The 22,330-nt window shown below is 48.3% G+C and overlaps 1 protein-coding gene across 3 annotated transcripts in view; it reads right to left on the bottom strand.

Moving 5' to 3' along the window:
• Positions 1 to 16,212: 16,212 nt before the first annotated feature.
• Positions 16,213 to 22,330, bottom strand: part of PTGES2 (prostaglandin E synthase 2) — a 93,002-nt gene continuing 86,884 nt past the window's right edge. For all 3 annotated transcript variants that reach the window (XM_069609162.1, XM_069609161.1, XM_069609160.1), the window contains exon 7: positions 16,213 to 16,999. In XM_069609162.1, coding sequence (XP_069465263.1) covers positions 16,841 to 16,999 — 159 coding nt within the window. In that variant the 3' untranslated portion in view covers positions 16,213 to 16,840. The remainder of the gene's footprint in view (positions 17,000 to 22,330) is intronic.

Genomic DNA, 22,330 nt, shown 5'->3' with positions numbered 1-22,330 from the left:
CACTCTGTCACTGTTACGCTCACCTGATTCCCAAGGGGGCGTCAATCTGGACTGGCCCGCTGTTGCTTCCACCAGAGTAACACGTAGAGCCGAGATGACAGACTGGACAGACCCACTTAGCTTCGTTTGTTGGACTCGTACGAATATCTTTCTGCAATGGAGAAGGGGAATTAACCTCCCGTAATCTGAGCGTTAACCCGCCTTCCCCACTCCCCTTGTCTGCCCACAGAACACTCCTGAAGTCCCCTCTTAATCTCACCTGATGATTTGGAAAGATGAGCTCTCCATCCTGCGTCCAGCGCAGGGGCGCGTAGACGACCAGTTACTTCACTGGCGTGGAGGAATTGGCGAGTTCCAGTATTGACTCTAAAGTCCAATCGTTCGTAAGAGTTCAAAAGTCTGATCTTCACTCTGCCAGATTCCTTGCAGGTTGCAGATTTAAACCACTAGAAGATTTCCAAGTGGCAATTGGTAAGATCCTGGTAAGTCTATTGTGGTTCTCCCCTTTGGGGCCGGGGTACAGCGATGATGCAGAATTAACTGCGCCGACCCGAGATGAGGTGAGTACCCCCCTGTGGTAATCAGGTAAGTCTTTGGGGGTGGTTTGTATTGCCCTTGCTCACCTATTTGTTCTTGTCTCCCCCAAATGTTGAAGAATGGCCTGGAGATGCTGGGTTTGCGATGGAGTAAAGGAATGCAGCCCCGGATGGTGAGTTCAGAGCGGCGCTGCGAGGTGCGTGGCAACGCACCTGTGAAGGCTTCTCTCTTCCAGATCGACGATGTGCTGGATCAAGGGTTCAGGTAAGGGTTTTGTTCTGATCTCTTCTCCTTTTCTCGTTCCAGGAGTTCCAGGGCTGAAGCTGGCGTGGCTGAAGACTGGAGCTGCTGAAGACACGGTGAGCGTTACACTGCAGAACGCAGAATAACGCGAAGCACGTGTGGCTGAAATAGCCTTGGAAGAAGTCCCAGGTAAGTATTCTTCCACAGCCCCACCCGAGAGGAAAGGAGTCCCTGAGGTAAAACAGTCCCTCTAAGCCTCATTTGGCTTGTGGCTTCGTGCAGCATGGTCTGCACCAGGTAGGTATGCAGCAGTTTTCTGTAATGAGCCTGGCGCCCATGGCGCCAGGACTGACTTTATTCTTATGAGCCTGGCGCCATAGGCGCCAGGACTGTAGCCAAATAGCCCCTAACTGGGGTTTTTGGGCATGCTTCAAGTGGCATGATGCCTGCTTCCGGGGTTGCTGGGCCTGGTCTGGCTTTCCGGGGGCCATCATGACAGTCACATTCCAGGATGGCCGGCATCAAATGCATGGTCGGTTGTGGCAGACATTTTGCATCGGTACTCGGCACCGAGGGCATGGAGCATGCTTGAAAATGATGTTTCCCCGGCGGTAATTAGTGAGTGCTTGGAGAGTTTGCCGCTTGGGAAATGCAGACGGGAGCTAAAAGCAGCAGGAAACATAGGCTGGTTATTCCTGCAGCCGCTCAGGAAGTTGCATGAGAATGAATTGCTTAAAGATGCGCAGATTCGCAAATTAACTGATGAGATTTCCCTGCTTCAGGAGCAAGAAATAATTATGAGAGAGACCCTTGAATCGTCCGTTAAGCGGGCCGATCAGATGGAGGACAGGTGTGCCTCTTTAGCTGTGCGTGTGGCCACGCACAAGCGCAGACCGCGGCGGGGCAACCCGTCAAAGATAAGGATTCGCGCACTAATTAGGAAAGATAACTGGGACCCAAATTTATGGTCGGGTGAAGTTAGTGACAGCGAAACTGAACAAACATTTGACTGGGATGAATCGGTTGAAGTCAGGCTTGCAGAGTTAGACTGCTCTGACGAAGAGGAGCTGGAATGTGCTCCAATAAAATGTGTTTATCCAGCGCGGCCGTTAATCACTAACAAGTCAAAAGGCCAAGCTGGGGGTGCAAACATTCAGAATACTAGGATTGTCCGCGATTATACACAGACTGAACTTTTAGATGTTGCCAAATTATTCAGACAGAAGACAGGTGAAGCACTTCTGAAGTGGTATCTTCGTTTGTGGGATACGGGTGCCGATGCGATCTTCTTAACTTCAGAAGAACTGTTAAAGATGGGTTCACTCACTACTAATGTAATGTTGGGGCAGATAGTGCGCGGTGCACTCGGGCAGCAAGGCTCACATTCTTTGTTTAATTGGCTTCAGACTGCCCTTTTGACTTTGTATGGGAGTCCGATGGATATGGAAGAGAATTGGGGCATTTGGGGATCAATAACAGAAGCAACAGATCAGCTTAGAGAAATGGGTTTACAGTGTGTACTGTACAGTGCAAATTTTGCAGGGCCTGACATGGAGTTATTTACAGCTGGAATGCGCGCTTGCTTGCTGAGAAACGCTTCGAGCCATATGACGGGAGCATTGCTTTCATTGCTGGGTCCAGCGCAAGGCAAACCCAATGGTGAAGTGGCACTTCTGTTAGGGCAATTAGAAGGGCTGGATGTGCGCAAAGCGGCGCGCCTAGTGGCTGCGAGTAATGACTCAGAGAAAAAGCTTGGTAAAAATGTAAAGTCCAAAGAGAAAACTGACACTATCGAGGTCACACGCAGACAAATGTGGGTGGACCTGCTAAAAGCGGGAATTCCAAGGGAAGAGATAGACTGTAAACCCACACCTGTGCTGCTTGAGAAATGGAAGAAATTGAAAAAACAGGGATCAGGAAAAACTAAGCCCTCTGCACCCTCTGAAGAGGTGTTGAAGCCCAAAGTGCAAGCAAAAGGTTACCCTGATTTACCAAAGGACAAATGGGAGGTCCCAGACCCCATTTTTGATTAAAGGGCTGGTCTGTCTTTGAGGTACGGTTAATAAAGAGAACCAGTCCCAGAGACAGACGCCCTTTTGTGCCACTTACATTGTATTTGGATGAGAACGTAAAACACGTATGGCTCTATTAGACACGGGAGCTGAGGTAACCATTTTGAATGGCAATCCCAGTAAATTATCTGGTCCCAGAGTTCTAGTCAATGGTTATGGGGGAGCAGAAACTGTTGCAAAAGCTTTTAATGTAAAAATGTCAATTTGCGAGTGAGTGCCTTTCACAGCAAATGTCTTGATTGCAGATATACCAGAATATATCCTTGGCACGGATGTGTTGTTGGGCAAAAGTGTGACTACAAAATTTAGGTGAATTTGTTTTTGGCAATCGGAAAGTCCATGTGACAGTTGTTAACCCCGTGGTGGTTGGGCATGCCAAATGGTCCCCCTTGCATTTACCTCCTCCTGCTGACCCAGTGTGCGTGAAACAGTACAGGTTGCCAGGGGGACAAGAGATCGGTGAAACTATTGAATCATTGGTAAAAGCTGGCATTATGAGGCCGGCAATCAGTCCATTCAACTCGCCTATCTGGCCTGTCCGCCGCCCAGATGGGGCGTGGTGTCTGACAATTGACTACCGCATTTTGAATAAGGTGGTGCCGCCCTTAACTGCGGCGGTGCCAGACATCATTACTCTGATTGAAAACCTTACAAAAGAAGTGGGTGAATGGCATGTGGTCCTTGCCTGGCCAATGCATTTTTCTCCATTGATATCAACACTGAATCACAAGACCAATTTGCTATCACTTGGGGAGACAGACAATTCACCTTTACTAAATTGCCCCAGGGGTATTTGCATAGTCCCACTCTGTGTCATGGATTGATTGCCAGAGACTTAAAGATGGTGCAGTTGGATGATGTGTATGTTGCTCATTACATTGATGACATCATGCTGACCAGTGCTGAGAAAGAACATGTAGAAAAAGCTGCTGAAAAGTTGATCACACACATGCAAGACCAGGGGTGGGCCATAAATCCCAAAAAGGTACAATCTGGTCTGGGTCAGTTGAGAAAATCCCGACCCTGTAATTGACATGGTTCAGCAGAAGGCTCCACCAGCAGATAAAGAGGCACAAAGATTGATTGGGTTAATGGGTTTCTGGAGAAATCACATACCTCAATTAAGCCCGATACTGAAACCCATCTACAAAGTCACCAGAAAGAAACATGATTTTACATGGGGCCTAGAGCAACAGTCTGTCTTTCAGCAGGCTAAGGACGCTTTGCAGAATTACATCACGCTGGGCCCCATGACAAAAACTGATCTGTTTGAACTGGACATTCTTGTCTACAATGACGTGGCTGTGTGGAGCTTCTGGCAAAAGCAAGGACAGAAAAGAGTGCCGCAAGGGTTCTGGTCAAGAAAGCTCACAGATCCTATGACAGGATACACTCCGCTTGAGAAACAAGTTGCTGCAGTGTACTGGGCTCTAGTCTAGACTGAAAGAATCACAGGCGAGAAACCAGTGAACATTTTCACAGAAATTCCGATCATGGGCTGGGTGTGCGACACTGCTGGAAGCGGAAAAAGTAGCAGAGCACAAGACGCCACTCATGTCAAATGGAAATGGTATTTACAGCAACGTACAAAAGCTGGCCACAGAGGGGTTTCCAAACTGCAAGAACAAATGCTGGAGGCAGTGGATATGGATGCAATGCCTGAACCAAGCACCCCCATGGCGTTGCCAGAATCTCCCTTCAAAGTCGCACCCGCCTATGATACATTGACAGAGGAAGAACAAAAATATGCATGGTTCACGGACGGCACCGCAAAGTATGATAAAGGGCAAAGACAATGGCAAGCTGTTGCATTCCAGCCCCACCGGGAAACACTGCTGATGAGAGAGGGTGTGGGAGGATCCAGTCAATATGCTTAACTGCAGGCGGTGGCCTCCGTGATTGAACAGGTGAAAGAGACAGAGACTGCATACATATACACGGACAGTTGGGCCACGTATCAAGGCCTGACGCATTGGGCACCGGCATGGAGAAGAGACGGCTGGCAGATCAAGAACACTCCGATCTGGGGAGGGCCGGACATCTGGGAAGAGATGTGGTGCAAAGGTGAGAGGTGCAAAATCTGCATTGGGCATGTCGATGCACACATGCCCTCCCCCCCGCCCCCCAACACCTCACTGGCTGCCCTGTTCAACAACGAAGTGGATCAAATGGCAAAGATTCGCCCAGTGACAACACCTGAAGAAGCTGAGGTATTGCAAGGAATGGCGGACTGGGCACAACAAACCTCAGGGCATCTAGGGCAAACAGGAACTTATCAATGGGCAAAAAGGAGACAATTGCCCATTACCATGGATCAAGCCAGGCAAGCTGCCTCCCAATGTTCCGTGTGCTGTGAAGTGAAGCACTACCCTCTGGAGAGGAAGCCTCAAGGCCCTTTGAGAAGAGGTGAAAGAGCTGCTAGCGTATGGCAAGATGACTACATTGGCCCTATACCGCCCGAGAATGGAAAGCACTATGTGTTGACCATGGTAGACACATACTCTGGACTACTGTTAGCTTATCCAGTCGTCCATGCAGATCAACGGGCTACCTTGCAAGGAATGGAATACCTCATCAGGCACTATGGCATCCCGGATGAAATCCAATCAGACCAAGGCAGCCATTTTGCTGGACACAATGTGCAAGACTGGGCGTTAGAAAAAGGCATCAAATGGACACTTCACATCAGTACCCAGAATCCTCTGCTCTGGTGGAACGCAGCAATGGGCTGCTCAAGCAACAAAAAGAAGCTGACTAAGACTCTGGCACAAGCGCTGTTTTAACTGAACAATCGTCTGCTGGGAAACAGCCAGACACCCTTTGTGAGACTGACAAGTGAGAAAGTGGAATCCACAAAGACTCTTGTTGTGTGGAAAACCGACAAAGAAGCAAAGCTGCCTGTGCAAGCCACTGCAGGCAGCATTGGGCTTGATCTATTTATCTGTGAGGATGATGTTATACCAGCGAGGCAAACCAAATCCATATCACTGGGTATTGGCATCAAATTGCCGGCTGGCACTTATGGACGCATTGCTACACGATCCAGTCTGGCGAAAAAAGGCAGACATTTTGGGAGGTGTGATTGATCCCGATTACAGAGGGACTGTTTTGGTACTGTTACATAACACTGGTGCATCTGCAGTACCATTAACCAAATATGACCGAATTGCGCAATTGATTTGCTAGTGGTTGAAAGTAAGCAATCCCCAGACACTACACTGAGGGGGGGGAAGGAGGCTTCGGTAGCACGGGAAAAAAGGTGTGGGTTTACCATCCAAACAAAAAACCTGAGGTTGGGGAAGTGTTAAGTCAAGGTGTTGGAAGTACTATGTGTTACGCTCACCTGGTTCCCACAGGGGCGTCGATCGGACACGGACAGCTGCGTTCTCCTCCAACGTGAAGCGTAGTGCAGAGATGACGGACTGGACAGGTCTGCTTAATCTCAACTGCTTGACACGTAGAAGTATTCTCCTGCAAGTGGAGAGAGGGATTTAGCACCCTTGGACTCTAGTAATGGCACCCCACTGTTCTCCCCACTAATCACCTCCGATATTCCCTCTCAGTAATCTCACTTTATGTTTTTTAATGATGAGCTCTCCATCCTGCGTGGGATGCAGGGGCGCGTAGATACCAGTTACTTCACTGGTTCAAAGGTGTTGGAAGAGTTCCGGTTGGATATTGACTCAGATTCCTGACAGGAACCCCCAAGTATAAAGTCCAAAGAGTTCAATATGTCCGATGTTCACTCTTGTCCCATTCCCTTCTTGTATTGCAGCTGGTCCAAAAGAAGATTGTCTTGTGGCAGCTAATGGCGTTCAGGTAAGAGTCTGTATTACCCAACACTGTCCGGTAAAAGATGCGTGTATTTAACTTGTTGTTTTCTCTCTCTTTACAGGTGCGGCGTAATAAGTTGCGGGAAGATAAAGAATAATGCCTCCAGTGGTAAATCAGGTAAGTCTATGGTGGTAATTGTGTCTGTTGGCTTTCTCTCGGCTCACCTTATATTTCCTTCATCTCCTAGGTGCTGGAGTTCGGCGAAGAAAATGATGGAGGCAGCGCCGAATTGAAAAATGCTGTGAGGACTGGCAAGTATGGCGCAGCGCTGCAGCTGGCGATGCGACGCGTGCAGAAATAATGTCCTTTCCAAGTTCGAAGACGTGATGGATCCGTAATCAGGTAAGGAAGTAAAAAAATGTCCGTGTTCTAACCTTTCCTTCTTCTTTCTACTTGTTCTAGGAGCTCTGGATTCGAGGCGGGCGTGGCTGAAGACTGAATGCTGACTGCAGACACGGTGAGCGTTACGCTGCTGGATGCAGAATAACGCAAAGCATGTGCTGCTGTTCGGGCGTGGTTTAAATAGCCTTCAAAGTAGTCCCAGGTAAGAAGTCCCTCAGAACCACACCCGAGTAAAAAAAAGCCCCTGATGCAAAGTAGTCCCATTCAGGCCTCACGTTGGCTTGACTTCATTGCAGCATGGTCTGCACGAGGTAAGTAATGTACATGAGCCTGGCGCCTATCTCGCAAGGGCTGATTTCCTCTATGAGCCTGGCGCCAGGACTGTACCCAGACAGCCGCTAGCCGGGGCTGCTGGGCTTTTAGTAAGCACCTGGATGCCTACACCCGGGGCTGATGTGCTTGGTCCGGATGCCCGGGGGTAGGCATCATGACATTATGTTGTACTTTTGCGAAATTCTGACATGCCAGTTTATATTCCTGCTACTAGGCTCACACCACGAATGTAGAGCAGTATGAAGGGGATGGGACTTACCTTGCTGTGGGTGTTCCTGGCCTGCCAAGCAAACGCTTTCTCTGTAAAGAATGGGTTGATACAAGACGCTACATGGACTCTCAGAATCGCATGCACTACACATGATGCTCCAGTCCTGCGTGATAACTACAACCGCACCGTAACCTGTGAGAAAAGCGCTATAAATTAGTATCCACATGGAACTGCAAAAGTGATAAATTGGCAGATTGTCGGACAGCTTTTGTCACTGACTCATACGACTGGTGCTTATGAAATCTTAGGCCCAAACATTTCAGTGAATGGATCCAATAATTTGTTTGATGTTTCATGTTTCTTCTGTCCCAAGAACTGCAGCGAGTGTACTCGCCAAGATTTTTTGGACTATAACTTGACCAAATGCATTTTATACAATTGTACATTGAAGCAGCCACTGCCGGATGGTAGTATGGTGTTTGTATCTAAAACTGATATTGTATATGGTAGGCATTCCACTTGGAGAATGGCGTTTTTCAAAATCGCACAAAGTAGAAACTGTAAACATGCTAGATTTTCCAGTAATTAGACAACATTTAAACTGCAGACACGTGATGCATGCGTCTATCATACGCATTTGCTTAACTGGACTCTACCCTATGGGGTGATTGCTGCCCGGCATCAAGCTATTAGACAATTTGCCCAAACTCCTTGGAAAGATTTACAGACGCTTGCTACCTCAGTTATTTCTGCAGAGTGCAAGCTGATAATAGACAGGAACCAATTAATCAAAACTGGCCATCTGCAATCAGTTACTACTCACCACTGGTGGGATGTATTCACTGGATGGTCTCCCTCCTCCACTAAGCTGCTTAATATAATGCTGCATCCATTGTTGTGGCTGCTGATTTCCCTAATATTCATTCTTATCATTTGCATTGGGCTCTTGCGCAGAATGTCTTTCCTTTATACTAGAATGACTGCGCTAGAAAAACGCTTAATCGGCCTACAGCACACCGGACATGCTTCTAAATCATAGAACTGAGTCAGCATTTTCAGGCCTCACTTCGCAAGGGGTGGAATGTCGTGATAAGCTTCTAGGCGCTTGCAGTAACCTCCATTAACCTACTGAGCTATCTTGAGTATATTAGAGCTTATTCGAAGCGTGGAGGAAAATGCTGAAATCAGCCAGGCCTCTCGAACTGGGTGAGCCCACATGCTTGTAAGGGGTTAACTGCGAAGGCCCTTCATGAAGACATACACATCTAGCCTTTGCAAGAAGCTCTACGCAGCCCTTGGGAGCCAGGCACAGCTTTGCTCGTCGCTCTGCGAGTCAGGTGCACTGATAACGCAGGAATGCCAGACCTTCCCCAAAACAACGTGCACGAAGCCTGGGAGCCAAGACTGGCTGTTTCCAGTCTTGTAACTTTCCAGGCGAAAACATGTTTACTGCCCGGAAGGATGAGTCCAGAAGCTTCTCGAAGAGCTGGTGCATCATAGTGATTGACGTGCAGCCCCTAATAAAAGGACTATACCTGGGCCAGTAAAGGGGGGGGAACACTCCTGGGCTGTTTGGTGAAACACGCGCACGAAGAGGAACAGTGCCTGGACGACCAGCCGTGCACCATCTGGGCCGAGACTCCTAGCATCACATCCCCGCTCTGGTTTAGGACTGTGGGGGGCTTGGCCAGTCCTCCCCCTCCTCTCTTGAGGAGTGCCGGGCACCTGTAGTGGCGAGGGTCCCAGGTGTGACCGGAACATCTACATTTTCTAGGAGCGCAAGATAAATAATTGCATATTCATCTGCGACTGATAATTGACATTATTCAGCTTGCACTTTTATTCCCATATTATTGTAAATTGCTGCTTAGTTCTCACAAGACATTATAGAAATAAATGCAAGCATCGTATATTCTGTGTGATTGGCTTTCTTCCAGACTAAGTTCATCATGCTTCGTATAAACTTACTTGTGTGGGAAGGTGATTAGGAGTGATTATAGCACCAAGGGCTGGCCCCAAGGGAGGGTGCGGGATTCCCCTTTTCACTACACCTATGTTTGTCTAAGAACTGCTGAAGCAACTATTGAAAGAATGCCTCTTGGGGAGGGGAACCCCTGAGAGGTCAAGTCTGGAGGCGCTTTGCCTCTTGGGGAAGGGAACCCCTGAGAGGTAAAGTCTGGAGACGCTTTGCCTTGGGGGAGGGAATCCCGAGGCAACAGTGATATGTGGACTTCTGTATTGCATTTGAACTTGGGGAAGGGAGACATGCCATTCTGAGGTGAACTGTGATATTTGTGAGCCTAATCAAAAGTGGCTTCAGAGTTGGAGCAGTGCTGGCTGAGAAGAGGCTAGATTGGAACTGTGTTGTGCTTTGACTGGAGAACCTTGACTTCATGGAGATTTGAATTGACACTCTTTGAAAATGTTTGCTATGGAACACAGATTTTGGTTGAGAACATTCCCCCACTGGTTTGATGTAGTTGTGAGGACAGCATAAGGTTTTATGAAAGACGGAGGTTTTGCTTTTGGACTTCCTGACAGACTTTCCTTAGTTTAAGTTAAGCCGGGAAATCCCGCCATAGGTTAGTTGGGCGTTAGACCAACCTGAATAAATTGTTTTACATTTTCTTTGTCTGCGTCATCTCTCTTGGTACCATGTCTGTCTCACACTACCCTCAAACCTTCTAAGCGAAAGACAGGCTAATATCCTGAATTTTCTAGGTGCAATACCAAGGCTAAGTGCAATAGACAAGCTATTCTAGTTCATCTTCAAGCTCTGTGGCAGAATATCCCAATACATATTCCAAGTGCAATGGACAGGCGATCCGAACACATCTACTAAGCGCAAACGACAAGCTATCCTAGTTCATCTTACAGATCCATGGCAGGCTATCCCAATACATATTCCAAGTGCAACAGACAGGCTACATATCTTCTAAGCGTAAAAGACAGGCTATCCTTATAAATCTTCTAGTGTAACAGACTATCCTTACACGTGAAGTACATTGCCCACCCTCAAAATCCATCCAAGTGCAACACTTTGCCCAATCCCAAAATTCACCCGAGTGCAAACACTGCCTGTCCTCATAGTTCCTCCCTGTGCGAGACACTGGCCACCACCACGACACCTCTGAGCACAATACCCTGGCCACATTCTCTGTTGTCCTTGTATCACATCATAGCTAAACTTAGAGTCGTTCCAAGTGCCATACACAGCCGATCCTTAGGATCATTCACAGTTCAACCCACTGGCCAACAAGAGTGCACAGTGAAGGCCCACATCAAGTTAGGCGACAGGATTGTCCTCATGGCACCACTTCAGAATACCTAGTTAAATAGCCCACAACAAGCAAGATGAACAGGTGTAGGAGCATGCATCCTCAATCCTGGCCCTCTCACAAAGCATGCCAGTTAATTGCAATGGAACCAGGGGTCCATTCAGATGCCTGATAAAGGGCAATGTGACGGAATCCTGGATGTTGTCACTTCTCCCCTAGGGGGAAGTCCCTTCCCATGAGGCCAGGCCGCTACCCGATAGTCTCCCTGGGGGTGGTACTCAGCAGGTGGATCTCATGAGGAGGGCAGCCCCCTAAGGAGTTAGTGACGACCATAGCCCATTTTAGCTTAAACCACCTTCCTCCCCAACCCACTACAACACCATCCCTAGTATTCCCAGCAGTTTCCTTAAAACCAGTAAGGTAGGAAGTACCGGGACGAGGAAGAGTGTGGGCTCCTCAATGTACTGAGACAAGGAATATGTGTAGAAGCATAAAGGGCACCTCTATAAACTATACTGAGCGGTCTAGTCTGTATAGACTTCCTATTGGCCATGGCACAGCGAGAGAGAGAGAGAGAGAGAGAGAGAGAGAGAGAGAGAGAGAGAGAGAGAGAGAGAGAGAGAGAGAGAGAGAGAAAGAGAGAGAGAGAGAGAGAGAGAGAGAGAGAGAGAGAGAGAGAGAGAGATCCTCCCTGGAGGAACCAGAGTTGTGGAGCCTGCAGTCAGGAGCTGAACGAAGCAGTCAAGGATGGGATGCTCACCTGTCAGCAGAGACATTCCAGGTCGGGCCGTGTCTGGGAGCAAGAAGACAAAGCGCCAGCTGGCCGAGAGAGCTGGAGAGCATGGTCCACCTGGGACGCAGCAGCCGAAAGGGAAGCAGCTGCGGAGCCGTTGCAGAACTCGGACAGAGGAGGAGGTATCTGAATGGGGCCAGAGACCCAGAAGCAGCCGATGGAGAACGGTGAGCAACCTTAGGAAGGTTGGGAAATCGGGAGGCTTGCTGGGAACCTTCAGCGATTATACTGCAGTGGGACACAGGTATGAGACTTTGGATGCCACTCCTTATTGGATAGGAGTCATTTTCTTTGTGGCAGTCCCTAGCAGACTTGGAGGCCAGGGCTGTCTAGACCACGACAGAGGAGGAAACCAAAAGGGGTCTGGGACCCGAGAGGAGGAAACCAAACAGGGGTCTGGGACCCCAGAGGAGGAGGAAACCAAACAGGGGTCTGGGACCCCAGAGGAGGAGGAAACCAAACAGGGGTCTGGGACCCCAGAGGAGGAGGAAACCAAACAGGGGTCTGGGACCCGAGGAGGAGGAAACCAAACAGGGGTCTGGGACCCGAGGAGGAGGAAACCAAACAGGGGTCTGGGACCCGAGGAGGAGGAAACCAAACAGGGGTCTGGGACCCGAGGAGGAGGAAACCAAACAGGGGTCTGGGACCCGAGGAGGAGGAAACCAAACAGGGGTCTGGGACAAAACCAAACAGGGGTCTGGGACAAAACCAAACAGGGGTCTGGGACAAAACCAAACAGGGGTCTGGGACAAAACCAAACAGGGGTCTGGGACAAAACCAAACAGGGGTCTGGGACAAAACCAAACAGGGGCCTGGGACCCGAGAGGAGGAAACCAAACAGGGGTCTGGGACCCAAGGAGGAGGAAACCAAACAGGGGTCTGGGACCCAAGGAGGAGGAAACCAAACAGGGGTCTGGGACCCGAGAGGAGGAAACCAAACAGGGGTCTGGGACCCGAGAGGAGGAAACCAAACAGGGGCCTGGGACCCGAGGAGGAGGAAACCAAACAGGGGCCTGGGACGAAACCAAACATGGGTCTGGGACCCGAGAGGAGGAAACCAAACAGGGGTCTGGGACCCGAGAGGAGGAAACCAAACAGTGGTCTGGGACCCGAGAGGAGGAAACCAAACAGGGGCCTGGGACCCGAGAGGAGGAAACCAAACAGGGGCCTGGGACCAGAGGAGGAGGAAACCAAACAGGGGCCTGGGACGAAACCAAACATGGGTCTGGGACCCGAGAGGAGGAAACCAAACAGGGGTCTGGGACCCGAGAGGAGGAAACCAAACAGGGGTCTGGGACCCGAGAGGAGGAAACCAAACAGGGGCCTGGGACCCGAGAGGAGGAAACCAAACAGGGGCCTGGGACCCGAGAGGAGGAAACCAACAGGGGCCTGGGACCCGAGAGGAGGAAACCAAACAGGGGTCTGGGACCCGAGAGGAGGAAACCAAACAGGGGCCTGGGACGAAACCAAAAGGGGTCTGGGACCCGAGAGGAGGAAACCAAAAGGGGTCTGGGATCCGAGAGGAGGAAACCAAACAGGGGCCTGGGACCCGAGAGGAGGAAACCAAACAGGGGTCTGGGACCCGAGAGGAGGAAACCAAACAGGGGTCTGGGACCCGGGAGGAGAAAACCAATACCACAGGGGTCTGAGACCCGACAAAAAAAATAATACCTGGCATGATAGTGAACCAGGTACAATTATTGAGAATCAAGAAGAGAACTGAAGGGATTGGGATCAACACTCAATAACAAACTGCCGCCAAAACCATCATCACAGTACCTGGCAGGACAGTGAACCAGGTGGGCTGTGAACAGTGTGAGCATTGGGAGAAAAGCCAGGAGAAGGGAGACATGCACTCTGGCGTTTATGAACATTGTGAAAGGAGCCAAGAGGCGGGAGTCCTTCTCTTGGCAGTGATAAAGACCAGGAGAAGAAAGACATGTGACCTGGCATTGAGAAAAAAACTGAGAAACCTGAGAAAGATCAGGCTGAGGGAGTCATCTCCCTAACACTGTGAAGATATGAGACTCTGTTATATGTGCCTTACTAGAACCTCAAATCCAAAGAACCTTTTTTTGAGACACTTGTTTTGTATCCTTTGAGAAGAACATGCCATTTGCATCACCCAAAAGTGAACATTTGGCTATCATCCTAAAGAAAGGAACCATTCTTCGAGGCTAAGAAGAGCACCGCTTTTCCTTAGTTGAGTTTATAGTGCAAGGGTTAGAAATAGGTTTTTGGACACAGGACTCTTTGCTTTAGACTGATATCCTGACAGATTCCATAGTATTTAGTTGAGGGAGGGAAACCCCCTCTTAGAACTAGGGTCAGGCAGGGATTTCCTACTTGTTCACTAATAGAAGTCTACGGCCAAAGGCATGTCACCTGTGCGCCAGTCTTCTACAGCCTTACAGCAAGCACAGCAAAACATGCAGCAACCTCTGCCCTGGACACCCATACAAGGCCAGTAGAAGCAGAGAATTCACATCTCCACAGGTTTCTTTATTCTGGGAGGACCCAACTATGCTTTCTGTCCTCTCGACAAGATCATTAACTTCGCTACCAGGACTCTTTGAACTCCCTCACTTCACACCTACTTCCTTGTATCGTTACCAGGCTGGATGGCCAATAATGTAACAGGACCAGATTAACATTTCTTCTCCTGGTTCACAAATCTATCCACTGTATTGAGCCTGCTCTATCCAACTCTACAAGCCTTCTCGTAATCTCCGCTCTGCCTCCTCGACTACCCTGGTGGCTCTCTCGCTCCTTCCTCTTGCTTCACTTGCAAGGAATTCTCTTCTCCCAGACATCCGGGAAACAGTCCACACAAATCTGTTCAAAACTAAACTAAAACCCTACCTCCTTGCCTCAGTTACCCTGAACCTACCTCTCATCTCCCTGCAAGCTAACATTTTTCCCTCGCCTCTAACCTGCCCTCTGTCCCTCACTTCCTCTGCCTCCACTCTAGCACTTCACCAGTCATTGGTCACATCCTGAGCACAGCAGGCCTACTTATGTATTGTTCCTGGTGACTGTTCCATGTACTCCCCTCCACAACCAGGTCAGAATGTCCCTCAAACTCACCCCACTGCAGCTCAGAAGAGCCTGGTTAGCTTCACACCAACACCTGCCAGGAGTCACTGTTGCCTCCCCAGGACAACTGATGCAGAACACACACACACCTATATGAATTTAACTTAATCTATTTGGATCAAACTATAAATACACAGTAAGACACGTTTAATCAACATTTAAAGCATGATTGGTAGCACAAAAGGTACACAATGTTAAGCTTGCATCTTATGTGGTAGTTAGATTTGTGGAACGCTATGCATTAGCTCTTGGTTCTTCAGTGGTAGCTCTGGGTCACTGGATAACGCTCGATACCCAAAAGCTGGTTTTAGCGCCTGCTTATGCAATTTCACTGCCAGTCCCTGCATTGTAAGAATCTCACTGCTTCCCGTCAAATCAGATTTCTTATCCAATTTCTTTTGTGATCAAAAGAACATTGTTCCTCCTGAATACAAAAAAAAAGTAAATAAACCCCTGTCAAAGGCATTTTATGGACTAACTGTAAACTTCAAGGGGCACTGGCTGTGGGGTTCCATCAGAAATCTGAGCACCAGGCTCAAGCTCCAGGGGCTCACTGAAGTAGCCCAGCCTCCCAGTTACCTTTTCTGTTAACAGAGGTGTTCCCTGCATATGGAGACAGTCTCACGCAAGAGAGGGTAACACACTCAAGAGAAATCATTCCTGTTGCAACTCAGTCAAACTTCCAAGTAAATGCAAGTCCCTCAGCTTCCTCTTGTTCAAGAGCAAGAGGGTCTGCAGAGTTTATCTCAGGGGCTGGCTGGCAGGAACGCCTCACCTCTTCTGAAGGGCCGCAGGAGCATACTCCTCAACAGGCTGCCTCTGCTGCACTGGTTACAAGGTTATCAAAGCCCTTGGCAAATAGGGCTCGACCAACCCTAGGGCAGCCTAAGCATTTCTCAGCATTCCTGGACACTAATCTCAACAGAGGCAATTCTGTCATCCATCTGGATAGTGAGAATGACATTTGGGAAACTTTGCACGCATCCTCTAGTTAACAATTTAACAGGGTTCAGGGCTCTGCTCCCAAACTACATGAAAGTGATAAATACATTGCAAGAAAATAACACAGCCTCCACCAGTAAACACTGCTTCCTGGGCAAGAACATGGGGTACCTTCCGGCACGCCTCCTCTTGGAGGCACAGCCTCAGCTTCGGACTCTCTAAGGAAGGATGAAAGGTGAACTAGTAATTCAGGGGTCCCAAGTCAGCCCAACAGTTCAGGACTTTCTACCAAACACAGCACTTGGCTGGGTATGGATACACATTTGAGAAATGCCCATTTCAGCCCCATCTATTACATACCACAAAGACAGCCAATTGTAGGACTAGTTCTCATGAAAGGAGTTCCACAGTCTTCCTTGTAAATGGTGCTTTCTTTTTTCAGAATGTGTTTCATACTTAATAAAAACTCCAACTCGAGATGAACATGCACAAAACAAAGCCCCCCTGCACCCACATGGGATCGAGACAAGCCACGAAAGTTACATTTATTAATAACTGCAGCATGTTCTGTGACTCCAGCACAGTACTTTCATTTTCCATAACCCTGTTAAAGCAAAACACTGTATAAATAACAAGACAGTCCTCAGCTGAGGGAGGAAGAAGCAGCCATGAGCCCCACACGTGCCAGGAATCCCTGCCAGGATGCAGAGCCCAATATGCAGGAAGCAAAGCCCTAAAGTGACACCTTGAAAATCCTCAAAGCATAGAAAAACCACCGTTTAAACATTCTATTGTCAAGTCCTAAGAAAATGGCAGACAGTTCACAGCAGTCTGGAAGTTCAGAAGTGCCCTCTTGGGTGGTGGATTGAAAGAGGACGTCATCTATGGCTCCTGCTTCGATACGATAGGACGCAGAGCAGGGCTCTCAGGAAGGTGAGATTGTGATAAAGTCTTATCGAGGTGGGGGACCCAAAGGGAGTGTTTTGGGGAAAGGGGTGTTGGGGGAAGTGCAATTATTTCTAGTCAATTCAGGAGGAGCACTGTGAAAGGTGGGCATGTGGATATCCAGAAGGTTGCAGCATTGGGGTTGGAAAGGTGGGGTGTAAGAGGGGGTATGTATGTAGAAAGTGCTCTTTCTCCGTGCTCGATGGAGACCGCTTTATGCCGTATCAGCAATTTGGTATTGTCCAACTGAGTACGCCTTGTTCTCCTGTATTGCCTTCTCCATCCTGAGGTACCAGGGACGAATCTTGCTGTTGCTCATAACGTCATCAAAGGCTTCCAGGCCCTCTGTCACCCGAAGGACCCCATACACCGCCTGTGCAAACAGACAAGGAATAAAGAAAAGAGTGTCTAAGGTAAATGGCTGCAGGCAGCCCCCTCAGGGGGTGTCCGTTTACATAGAATGACAGAACGGCATACGCTGCGGAACAGAGACACCCAGCTTTGAACTTGAAATCTTAGACTGGATAGAGACAACAGAAAAGGTAAGGGAGGTTGCAGTAGCAAACCCATTTCTAAGAGGAGAAAAAAAACGTGGGTGTCTCTCAAAATACTTGATGAAATCTCCTGACAGGAAAATTTGCACAGATATTCTCAGAATGAGATTAAATCTAGTTTGTTGCGGGGAAGTGCTGGAGAAACGAAATCAGAGACTCAGGGCCAAGAAGTTATGTTCAATCTGTATAAACCCAGCCAAACAGACATTAATACACCTATTAATGGACTGTGAAGGTTCATGGAAATACCGCCTAAAACTCTTTAGAAATTTTGCACAAAAGGAAAATGGCATCATTTCAGAATTTCTGTGGGATAGAATCACTTCAGGTTCAAACGTTTTGCTCACTGCAGCCGCAATTCAGGTGCTAATGAATTGTGAAATTGATGTTTAGAGAGATAGTAAATTTGGATCAATGTGACCAGTGAATTTCTGGTACCAGTAAAAGTGCTGGGGAGCAAAGTGGAACTTGAAAGACAAGTATTTTTTTCTGAGCAACCCTATTGGTTGGAACATTTTTAATGTATGTAAAATTGTTTGTTGGTTTGTTTGGTATGTTTGGTAAAGACTCATCGAGTCAAACAGCAGCACAATAACCAGAGAGAGTAGGAGGAGGAAAATGTCTTAACAAGGCGCAATCCAGGGATCTGGGCACCTTGTGCAAGGACAGGCCACCTATCAGAGGGTTGGTGGATTCACATTGGTGTCCATCAGGAGAGAGGACAGTAGTCTATTCCGTAAGAATGGGTACATGTATTATTGTCATAAAACACTCCATTAGGATAACAGACACAAACTATGAGGGGGTGTGGTATAGATTACACACATCCCCTGCCCTTAGGATAGGAGGCGGGGGCTGTTGAGAGGGATTTTCAAAACCAGCCCTGTGCGACGGTTTCCGAGAGGCCAACCTAGGTCATGAGCAAGGCCTTTTCACACTTGACCATACTTCACTCACAAGGTAACGTACGCTGAGCAGTAAGGCAGACTTGGGAGATCAGGCGCTGGTGTGTAAGTACAGTTAAAAACATGAGAAACCCAAGGGCATTCGCATTCCTACTCCCCCTGGATCCTCTTCTCAGGTGGCCAGGGAAAGGCCATCGCTTTTGGATCCTGGCCCTGGGGGTGGAGAAGCGAGGGAGGATCACCTGGGTGGAGGGTCCTTGGGGATTGGGAGTGGGGTGCGTACAGGTGAGACATGGTATCCACCCCCTTTCCCCATTGACAACCAACCTAACCCTTCCAGCCTTTATGGGCTATTTGTGAACCTCCCCTCATTTCCCCGCATTGTACCTCATAGTACTGATACGAGGGAGAGGCGACTAAGAGCAATGAACATTAAGACCTCTTTTCACCACTCTAGTACTGGGACGAGGAAGATGCCTGCAGAGTACTTGCAAAGTCAGGCATGTTCCTTTAATGAAAGTCAGGCAAACCCAACTGGGGATACACACCTGCAACCTGTCAAGTGGTTGTAGCTGTATAAAGGGAGACCAGTGGAAGAGAAAAGACAGCAACAGGAATGCCTGTGTAGGAGAGACCGGGGGACCCTTCCTGTGATGAGGCAGCCATGGCGGCGCCTGAGGAGGAGCCAGGACGCCGGACCTGTAAAGCCCAAGGCTACTTGGGCCATGGGGCTAACACAGGTGGAGAAGCCTCCATGGCAGAAATTGAGCAGCTGTGGCTGCGAACCAGGAGAGACAGAGGACGCCATCATCCAGAGCGTCTTTGGAGGTACTTGAACGCTCTATTGATCATTACTATGCAGAGAATTCTACCCCGGTATGGACCAGACCGGGCCAGGCTGCAAGGCTCCTGGGTCTGTTTATTCGTGGCAGCCGGGAGGACCTGGAGCAGGACCTGGAGTTTATAACTCCTCGCAGGATTTTTGCCATCTAGCCTCGTTGGGCTGTCTCCCAGGCCCTGCTGTTAACCCTGGCACTGAGAAGGGCTGGCAGTACAGAGAGGTCCTGTGTATTCTAACAGTGATCAGGGACACTGGCAGTCCACAGCTAGAGTCACTGGAGCCCCGTTTGACTTGGCAACAGACACTACCTGGTTCTTCTCTGCATCCTGGAGCTGCCAAACCCTCATTAGGCTCAAATCCAGCTCAGGCACCTTTCCTGGCACAACGCTTTATTAGACTTATTGCACTCTTTGAAGTCGGAATTCATGTCTCTCAAACATTGATGAGACAAAGATGCAGGGAGATTGGACTCTGGCTTTGAGGTGATTAATGTGCTGACTAAGCTGGTGGCTGACTGTGCTACAACGCCCAGAGCTCCCAAAGCCTCTGCTGATGGGAAATCCATGGGGCTCGATTCAGCGCACTTGGCCACGGATGCAGCATCAACCTGTAGGTCTGGTACAGGTGGTGGAACGGTCCTCGCAGACCCCTCAGAGCAACAAGGTCAATCTCGACGCAGGCTGATGGCCCAATGGTAGACCTTACTGGTTCCTCTCGCCCCCATCATCCAGATACTTATCGAGACTCTGGTCAAGTCCAAGAGATCCCTGCAGGACCCTGGAGGCTCTAGTCTTCAGATCCTCGAGGCCCCCCTGGCCTCCTAGGCTGTTCTCTGTACTACTGCCGTTCACAGAACAATGGAAGATGATCCCCTGAGGCTGGCAAGACCAAAATGTGAACTGTTGTTTCAAGGGCTTAACGCATGGTAACACAAATGCCTACAAAACACTTCTAGCGCAGAAGTGTCGCTGGGGGAATGTGCTGGGGGTAAATTACATTTCTTTCAAATTGTTTTCTGCTGTTCGTTTTCTATCGGATTGCATGTTCTGCAAGGGGTGCAATGTTCGTTTTTCTTTTGTTCATTTCAATTTTCGCTCCAGCATCTGGAACTCTCATGAGGCCTTGCCTTCCAAGGGGATCGAGGTTTTTGAAGATACCAAGGAAGAGAGGAAGAGCGGTGCCACATTCATTATTCTCGGTATCATTGGCAGGGCGGGTGGGGTTTTTGACAAATGTTTTTTTCCCTCTGGGCTCACAGTTGTGGACCATGAATGATCCAAGTCCCAACCATTCTGAGCCTGCTACAGACTACACGCATCCCATTATTGATTTGACCAGATCTGAACTGGAGGCAAGGCTGAGGCTGTCCATTCCAGCACCCTGAATGTACCCTGTAATCTGTATATATTGTACTACGTTTTTATGCCATCCTGTAATGCACATCTGTAACACTAACTTTAAGAGAAACGCCCAGATCCCTGAGGGCTCGGTGCGCTTTACAAATAAACAAAATACAAATACCCTACCAAATCTCGCAGAATGCTCAGGACAGGGTGTATGCTGCAGTCATCACGGCACCACTAACCAAGCGATTATTTTAGGGGTAGCCTCAGCATTGTTCTGGTGATGGCAGGCTTAGAACGTGCCTGCTTATTGCTGATGAATTGTCTGACAAACTGTCTATGTCGCCAGCCTGCTATAAACCTGCAGAATCCCTGCTATGTATGTGCTGGAATGTGGCAGGTATTTATATTAAATGAGGCCACCTGGAATCAATGTTACTCCTGGAAGGAATAGATATCGTTTTAATACAGGAATCTTGGGCCGCGGAGGACATACTTATTGAGGGATTTACGTCCCACTCTGTACCGGCACTGAAAAGCCAGAGGGGGTGTTGCCATGGAGGGTTATGCATATTGGTCAAACTACCCCTTGTGAGCAAAGCCTTCCATGTGGAGATCTCTTCTCCCCCCCCTTTTTGCAAATGGTAGACATGTGCACAACAGGTGGTCAAGATGTGCTGGTGATCAATTTTTAGAACAGCCCCCATGCCCAATATGGCAAGAAGTGCCCATCAACCTTAGCCTCTCTGATGGGGGGCTTGGTGAGTTGGGTAGCCAGAAATGATGCATTTGTTTTGGGGGGATTTTAACGTCAAGTTGTGTAGCAAACCCAATGAAACATCGTTTGACCCGCTGGACTGTGGTGGTTTATGTGAGAATGTCCCTGCAAAAACGTCATCAAACCAATATTTCGCCAAAAATGGTTATGGTTTGCATGGACATTATCAGATTGAACATGTGGGGGACACCCCCACAAGCCTTGACCCCATATTTATAGGGTCCCCATATATAAAGTCGCTGCAGCCTTTTCCCGGCGACCGTATGTATGGGGATATTACTGGATACCACAATGATTTGGCGGGCATTCTGCCTCCTGTTATGAAAGATGCTAGAACCTGCAGGGAGGTGGTTAGGCTCTGGAAACATCAGTATGGGTGGAGATTGCGCTTAGTCAATGACCATTTGCCCGAGGAAAGTAATTTTTCTCTCTTCTTTGGGATGCTCGACTATTGATTATTTTTGCACTCCGGTCAATTTTTAAATTGCATTAGCGGGTTCAGGATTTTAAATGATTTAAGTAGTGACCATTGTTAAGAATGATGTCCAGTCAAAGGATGAACACTTTGATACTTTATTAAGTATCTGTCTGTGACAGCAGGCTCTGCCTCCAGCAACTTCACCAACTGACGCTATACAGAATACTGTCAAAGCATAACACTCTGAAAAGAATGCATACCTCACAATGGCATGGTTGGGTAATGAAGCAGAGCACCAACTACTGATTGGATGAACACATATAACATTCTGAATCTACTTTGACTAAAGTAATAATAATAAAGTAGAAAAGTAATATCCCAACACATCTCCTCCCTTACAATGTAGACTCATTTAAGATAATAATCTCTTAACCAGATAGGTTTACTCCTAACTCTCTCCAAATTCACATTTACATTGCTATCTTTTGATACATTATTGCTCACACTCTTGTTTGCATTTGAACTCGATAACATATTATCATCATTGTCACCCTCAGTACCATCATAATCCTCAACTGGCCCATTGTTGTTACATTTCACTAATCTTGACATGGACCAGCATTCACCTCCCTCCATGATGGCTACATTTCCTCTCACTACAGAAATTCTTTTAGGCCCAATGAATTTGCTCTCAATGCACTTAGGAGACATTCTCGGGTTTTTAATATATACCATATCTCCTTTCCTCCAAACTATAGCTTTGGACTTCCTTTCAGAATTGCCCTCTCCATGTACTCATCCTGAGCCTCTCTTATAAGTGACATAACTCTGTTCCTGTCCACATAAGTACTCTTTGCCAAATTCA

The sequence above is a fragment of the Ambystoma mexicanum genome, chromosome 8 (genome assembly GCF_040938575.1).
Source record: "Ambystoma mexicanum isolate Mex_15411 chromosome 8, UKY_AmexF1_1, whole genome shotgun sequence".
Classification (NCBI taxonomy): domain Eukaryota; kingdom Metazoa; phylum Chordata; class Amphibia; order Caudata; family Ambystomatidae; genus Ambystoma; species Ambystoma mexicanum.
The sequence above is the reverse complement of the archived record's forward strand: the minus strand, read 5'-3'. Positions and strand labels throughout refer to the sequence as shown.